We start from the raw sequence: 8,067 nt of genomic DNA on the forward strand, positions 1-8,067 counted from the left end.
TTTATGCACTGACACGTTAACAACTTACACTCTGCTCTTTATTCCTTGACCACTAATCAGCTTGGATTTTATTGTCATTGCGCATTTTTTTCGTCTGAAAAATTACTTAGAGCTATGTATTATAACTCCAACATCAGCTTCTTGAATGCTAATAAATCGTTACAGTCTTCAGAGGTGTTGTGTACTGAAACAAACTTCTTGGAAACAAAAGTGGGAGTGATCATTTATGGTATGAGCATACCAGCTCTTCAAGAGCTTTTAATTGCTTAGGTGGTTCATTTAGTATTGACTGTTTGGGCATAAAGCAAAAGCTAATTAAAGAAAAATTACTTTTGTCTACAGACATAGCTTTATTGTACTGGTAAGTCAGATATACTGTTTTTGTCCTTTGTCCTCCCCACTCTTTCAATGTTTCTTGACTCCATTAGTGAACTTAGGCTGAAGTAAAATGAAGAGTGACAAAGAATATATTTTTCCCATAAGAAATTTGCCATGGGTCCACAGCAAAAAAGTCCAGTAAATTTGCTCTTAGAATGTTATATTCCATGCAGGTCACATTTGCAGATGCTGACAAAGCTTCCCTCGCTTTCTGATAAATTTACTTCCCTAAAATCTTCTGATCTAGCACATTTAGTTAATTTCTTGAAACCAGATCTTGAATTTTGAGGGAAGATGAATTTCAGATTTGCATAAATTAACCTCTGAAACAGATGAGTTTGACTTCAAGTGCTAATAAAATCATGTATGAGTTAGAAATAAAATTTAATTCTTGTTTTCCTGCTCTACGTAAATGATATAATCCTACCTTCTTCAGCTGTATTTGTTGCATGGTTTGCATCACATAATTTTATTTATTTTCCATAGCTATATGTGGATATGAGTGCTGGGGCTGTAGATAGGTTCTTCTGGTAAACAACAGTTTTTGTTCTAAGCCTTCATTTCAATGTTATCTCTAAAATACATCTTCCATAGGGAAAATAAAATTGAAAGTAAAAGAATTTTCCAGTAGTTCTGCAGTAAGAATTGTCTGCAGTCCTGCATTGCTTATCATCTGGCTTGGTAAAAAATATCAACAGATATATTGCATGCATGCACAAGAAATCAAATGGAAAAAATTTACTTTTAAGCCTTCCTAGCTGCATATTGCACATTGGGGAATGCCACTCTGTAATTTTAATAATAAGCTTACTGCCTTTTATTGTATGCTATATTGCCACAAATGAAACACAAATTCAGGCACAATCTTGTTAACCCAAGCTCCAGCTGATTTATGTAATCAACACTGTACTTGGTTGACAAACAATTTTTCCCATATTAAATACATTTTTTTCCTTAGACTCACAACACTGTTGTTTCTGCGGTCAGTCTGTCTGCAATTTTACCCATCTGTCTTAACTCCTAGATGCTTTAATGCTCCCATCTCTGTGTTAGTGAGATGCCAGGCAAGAAGGGAAATTTATCACTTGTGAAAGAGCATCACTTGTGGAGGATACATGTTTTGTTCAAGATGCCAAATTGATAGCACTTGAGAGAAGCTTTTGAAATTCAAAGAAAAGGTGCAGCATAGAGAGCAAAAAGTGAAGATTTTCATATAGTGCTTTGTAAACATGTCACGAAAGAACCAGCTTAAGGGCTAAAATAGTAGATCAGCCTCTTCTGAATTCAACCTCTGACATTTTTCTTAAGAACTTCTAGGAAACTTGCCATTCTGTACTAATTCAGTCATATAAGCACTTCTTCAGGAGGTCCATATTCCTTCTCGGCATGATGCAAATGAAACTCATTCATTTCCAGTGGAAAAGCCATCAAACTCAGTTTTTACAAATGAAAAGTGAATTAGCTGACATTTGAAGAGAATGAACATTTCCCATGAAAACTGAAAATATCCCAAGAGAATAATCTGAGCATTTTACCAAAAAGTGGTGCCGTGGCCTTTGAATTTAAATAGCAGCTGCCAGGGGAAAAATCCAGCATTGTTTTAACACAGACAGAAGTTTGGGAACTCACTGATGTATTGATTAACCCATACTAGTGGAAATAACATCGTAACCTGCACTGTACTGTGCTAGGATTTTTTAATTTGATCACAAACCAATGCTCTTAACTCATATGCTGACTTTTGTTTGACAGAAGAAGATAGTATCCTTGGTAATCACTAACTTTACAAGGGTTTATATAGTTGCATCCAAGCTGCATTCATAAGTTATACAATAAAAATTCTTCTTAACTTTAATTATTTATGTTAGTTTGTTGGAAACACTAACAGGATCTCCTGGGGTTAATTTGACATGATACAAATGCCAAGTAAAAAGACATTTAATTTTTTAAATGTTAATGTTTTTTATGTAACATTTAGAGCAGGGCCCTGGGTGCTGGCAGAACAGCAGAATAAGCTTTGAATCGAAGGCTGAATGTGCACCGGGGCTAAGCATACCACGCCTATAGCCAGCACCAAGGTCCCTGGCGTGCAATGAAATCCCAAGGTCTTAGCAAAGGCAGGTGCTCTTTGCAGCATCAGTTGGGTGCCCGGATGATCAAAATTCAGCATAGAGCGGTGCCCAGGGACATCAGCGGTGTGCCACAGCTCTTATTTAAGCCACGCAGTCTCATATCTTCTCGTTACTTGCCCTTCAGGTGTTCCAGGGAAATTTTGACAACGACACACACCGTAAGAACGTCATCGACCCTCCGATCTACGCCCGGCACGTCCGCATCCTCCCGTGGTCGTGGTACGGCAGGATCACCCTGCGGTCGGAGCTGCTGGGCTGCACAGCGGAGGACTGAGGCAGATCTCCGAGAGGCATCGCAGCTCTCAGTGTAGCTAAAAGTCCCTCCGTAGAAGAAACTGCAAAGCCTGTAGGATGCTGAGTGGGGTTTTCATGAACAAGTGCTCATTTTATGGTAGGCCGCTAACTGTCTTTCGCAAGGAGGTCTAAGCCTGCCCTTTAAATGATCCAATCCGATTTTGTCCTTGAAATCTGTTAGTGTTGTCCCTTCTGCTGTGGAATTATCTTTCTAGTTTTTCTTTGAGTTGTTCACACTAGTTGAAACATGTTAGGGAAAAAACAGCAGCATCCTTTTTACAAGGGAAGAGAAATAGCATGACAAAGCTCATTTGCAGCTTTAGAAACGTTGGGCTGATGAGTTCTCCATAAATCATACTGTCATCTTACTTGCAAAAAGTGATACTGCAGCTTTTAGCAATAAGTTTACTTGGGGATGACTGCATTATAGTAATTGTGCCTATCAAACACTGTCAGTATTTATGACATATATTTTGGAAGATACTCTGTGGTACTGTAAAACGCAGTACCTGCGATGTTACAAGCTACCTTTCATCACTTTCATCTGAAGAGCAGAGTTCACGCACCTAAAGGGTTTTCCTAACCAACCCCATTTTCCCTCTCTATTTTGCATGCTATAGACATGACCTCCATCTTTTCTGTTTAGTATCACCACTAATGTTATTTTCCTTGAAAGAGGTGACCTGTTTGCATATGGAACAAAATCTGCTATCAGTATACTATGAAGTTAATGAATTTGCCAAAGTTTACTAATTCTGCTTGAGATGCGCTTTTTCAAGGAGGCTGAGATGAGATGCCAGGGTGTGTGTGGTATCTCATCTTAAGTACCCACATAGGTAAAGGCACACAGTGCATCAGAAATCCTGAGCCCATTTCATGACTTGCCATGGGGTGAGCACACAACCCTAGATGGAGCTGCCTGCCCAGTTACTTCTTTCAGAAACCTCCTTAATTCCTCTGAGGAGGCAAATTGGGGTGAAGGAATCGGGTGCTAAAAGACACACAGGAGGAATGACTCCCTTACTGCCAGGAAACCCTCTTGGTAGACTCTTCTTATGGTGGTGGTCACAGCCTTCCTCCCAGGCATTTAGGCAAGAGGTGTTGCAGGAGTGCATCAAACCTGGGCCCTCAACACCCCCCACTCCCGACTATGTCTTTTCAGACATACGCCAGTGAGCCACAAGGAGGCTGATTTTTATCATGCCTCATCTACAGAAATGCTTCATACACAGTATGTCATTTTAACTACATGATAGCCAGCATGGCCCCCAGTTTAAAAAGTAGGTTTGGGTAGGAAAAGTGGAGCAGTAGGGGGGACATTCTCCCCAGTGCCTCAGTTTCCCCTGATGATGGAGATAATGATACCAACCTTTGTAGAGCACTCCGAGTTTCCTTGGAATGAAGTGCTCTATGATTATGTTAGCGTAGCACCTAAGTCTAAAAAAATTCCTGGGACAAGGAGCAAGGGAACATTTTATCTGTTACCTGAAATAACAGCGTTTGGGATTACTGCCACCCTTTTAATTTCATAACATGCTGATGTGAAGAGAGAGAGAGAGAGAGAGAGACAGCTGCATGCTTTAGCAAATGTCACTGAAATTATTTTTTGTCACCATTACATTCTCACTGAAACGCTGAAGTATGAACCTGGGCACTGCTTCCTAGGCAAACAGCTAGTTGGCCCACAGTCTGCAAAGGGCAAGGTTTATTTTGGAAACAAAATGGTTTGGATTTCAAAAACCTGCATTTAATCACACATTCTCCACCACAGACAAAATATATTATCCATTGAACTGTGAAAGACTCTAGAATAGCAGCCAGGAATTTTACATACAAGAATTGGGGATATATTGGTGGCGGTTTTCTGATAGTGTCACTTAAACTGTCACGTTTTAACAAACAGAACACCCTGCCTCTATAAAATGATCCTTAAACTGTATTTATACAAGTATTTATTTTATAAGGCTTAGACATTTAAAGACTTCTAAAGAAGAGTCCTGTAAAGGTAAAAGTATGTGTAAGAAATGTTGAGGTCCTGTGCAACACTGCTAAGTTGTTCTTTATTTTTTACTTTGTGCTGCATAACAAAAGCCACTAGACTGTTACTGTCTTGTCTGTAACTGTGTTAACAGCATTCCTTAATGATGTATATATGGAGTGGTCTTCAAGCATGGTGAGCGATTTTAAAGAGAAAGTCAATCATGATGGTACTTCTAAAGAGCAAAAAAAATCTGAATAATGGAGGACAAGTGTATTCCGAAATTACGTACTGCCCATGTTTTGCACTTTAGGCTCTACAAAAAAAAAAAAAAAAAAAAGAAAGAAGTAATTTTTATATCTTTAGGGCACACACAATATTTAAAGAGGTCCAAACCCGTTTTCCTATTGTGGAAGAGCAATTGACCCTGGACTTAATTACAGATATGAAAAATAGCATGTAGCTATTTCACTAGTTGACTGTACCCAAAAAATGGAAGGCCATTTCAGAAAATTAGGCTCCCTAGTTTACCAACTTGTTTTAATGTTCTTTTGAAATATTTGTTTGGTGTTCTTAAGTGATTTTTTTCCTGTTACTCATCTTTTGCAACTTCAGTTTTGGTTTTGAATTAATAGTTCTTGGTTTAGTAAATAATTGTTATCCATTCATCTGCATATAAAAATAGTGTTGCCATGATACCTAACATAGTAATTTTATTTTGTATTAATTTAGAGTTGAGTATTTTCATCCTTATGTCCTGTGTCATGTTTCATCTGCCAGCAGTCTTCACAACCTGCAAAGAAAGCTCCATACATTGTGATAACACTCTGTAATAATTTGTAAAAGAATCATGTATGTGATGCCCTTACAATTTCAGCCAACATACTGGGGCTTTTTCTAATGAAATTATTCCTTAGCTACCAAGAAGCTTTCTTTAAATGGCATTGTGCAGCCATAGTACCAAATTCTGCTCCCAGTGTCAGCAGTATAAGTCTAAAATAACTCCTGATTTCTGTGAAATACTTCAGATTTAACAAAACAGATGAGAATCAGATTATAGTCTGGAATTAAACTTTTTCCCTTAAATTTTATTTTCTTGTTTTGGTTAACACCATTGACATAAGGGACAAGTTATAACTTAACACAGCTGTATTCTCCCAGTGAAAGCAACTGGCATCCCAAAACCAGAAGTAAGTGCAGGACAGGATATGTCCCTTTGAGAGAGGATGGGGATGGAGAAACATTCTGAAATGATCCTTGACTTCTGTATTAGTTGTAACAGTGGCATTGAACAAGACAAAAAATGTTCTCCTAATTAAATTTCACCCTGAACCAGTTAAGTATTTGTAGGCAGACTTCACCTTCCTGTAGCTCTGTAACGTGCTACTTTTATAGCCTAGGAAATAAAGCACTGGCACGAGACTCTGTTTTATCTGTGTTCTGTTAAGGGCTTATCACATTAACTGGCTCTGGTTTTGAGGTTGACTTTCTCTTTTGGAATGGCTGCATACAAATTAGTGTCACTTTTGAAGACTAAGGATACTAAATGAGTGTATCTTTGCTATACAACAAATATGAACTATAATATTCAGTGCTGGCTTCTGATGTGTCAGTAAGTACAGAAGTATCTTGGACACAATGACCTTTGCAACCTTTCAAGCTGTGTAATATTCAAATGGTTTTGTATATACTTAAATCATGTAGAACGATGTAAAACCAGTATGACCTTGTCTAGTCTTCAAACTTAACAATAAAACTTTTGAAAAATGAGGTCATTTTTGAAGCACTTACATTGCAATACCTTGAAGGAGGTACAACTTATCTCAGCCTCAGTGGCAGCAAATGCAGAGCAGATACATGATGTGGCATTTTCCTGGATTCATTTGCAGGGTCTTTGTGGTAGGTAAGTTTGTTTCCGGCAAAATCAACTGTGGTGCTGCGCTCCCTTCAATGTGTTCCCTTTGTTCTTTCAGATAAAAAAGCAGAGGTTTGAATGAGTCTAAAAATACTTTTCTATCTTACTGCTCTCTGAGTGAGCACCAGAGATGTAAACTGACAATTTCATTTCCTTTAAGTCAAATTTCTTGGGATATTTATCAATCCTTATCCTCTCTTCTCCACTCCTGCATAGGCAAATTAATTTCTGAAAAGATAAACAGCAGCTGCAGTGCAGACCCGCTATGAGGCTTCCAGCAGAGATGCCCAAGCAGGGCCAAGAGTGCTTGCTCTCGCCTCCCTTCACTTTATTTGCTGTACAGCCTGCTCCCCAAAAATTTCTTATTTTAGTTAACTGTATCATTTCAATGTCTGAAGAAGCATGAAGGTTAAAGTGGTGCACAGAAGAGCCATTCACTCCCAATTTTAAACAATGAGATTTAAAAAAAAAATAATTATATTTTTGTGTACTTCTGAGAGATGGAGCTTCAGTGGTTTACTCCTTACTGATCCAGAATAAGCCATAGCCCTTTTGTTTCATATCCATTTCAGCTTGTGTTGTTTCACCAAAAATTGTCTTTTAGAGATAAAAACCATCCACAAGTATGCACTGATGATAGGTACCTTGTCTGCCAAACCTGCAGTCTGAACACTAACAGCATATCATCTTTCAACAGAAAAGTCAGAGAATTGATGTTGCAATTTTTTGTGATTACATATCTCTACCAGTCATAAAAAATGAGAATATAATGGTGCATGCAAAAAGAGGATTACTTCTGGTGAATGATGGCTGAATATTAGCGCTTCAATCATAAATTTCTGAAAATACACATCTTGAATCTTTCTGACTTTTAATTATAAATTGCAACTCTTTCATGAAACACAAGGCCTGTTCCTGAAGAAATGAGAAGTGATTTTTCCTTTCATTCTTCATAATGTAGATCCCCAGGAACTCTAATGAAGACAATGAGAGAAAATAATGAGTAATTCTCTTCAGAATAGCAACTATTTATCAATGTCCATCCTCCCATACCTGTAGCTAATGAGCTCAAGGGATTAACATGCATATCAACACTCTACATCATTATGAAAAATGTAGTGTCTGATACTTCTGTGGTAAATACAATGACACTTACTTTGTACCTTAGATTCAAATAACAGGAGGTTAATCTGTTCACTTAGTGATCACTAAGTGACCTGTGATCACTTAGCCTTATAAAATAAAATAGGACAAAATAGAAGATAATTTTACTGATGCAAACTTTTGATTTCCTTTTTTAAAATTTATGTAATTTTCTTAATAGGGAAATACACTTTAGGATGCAAAAGACTGCTTTAGATAAGGAATAT

The 8,067-nt window shown here is 37.8% G+C and overlaps 1 protein-coding gene across 1 annotated transcript in view; it reads left to right on the forward strand.

Moving 5' to 3' along the window:
- The window catches only part of EDIL3 (EGF like repeats and discoidin domains 3), a 260,774-nt gene extending 254,222 nt beyond the window's left edge, over positions 1-6,552 (forward strand). Inside the window, exon 11 of the mRNA XM_030004450.1 lies at positions 2,635-6,552. Coding sequence (XP_029860310.1) covers positions 2,635-2,784 — 150 coding nt within the window. The 3' untranslated portion in view covers positions 2,785-6,552. The remainder of the gene's footprint in view (positions 1-2,634) is intronic.
- The last annotated feature ends 1,515 nt before the right edge of the window (positions 6,553-8,067 follow it).

Source organism: Aquila chrysaetos, chromosome Z, assembly GCF_900496995.4.
Source record: "Aquila chrysaetos chrysaetos chromosome Z, bAquChr1.4, whole genome shotgun sequence".
Lineage (NCBI taxonomy): Eukaryota > Metazoa > Chordata > Aves > Accipitriformes > Accipitridae > Aquila > Aquila chrysaetos.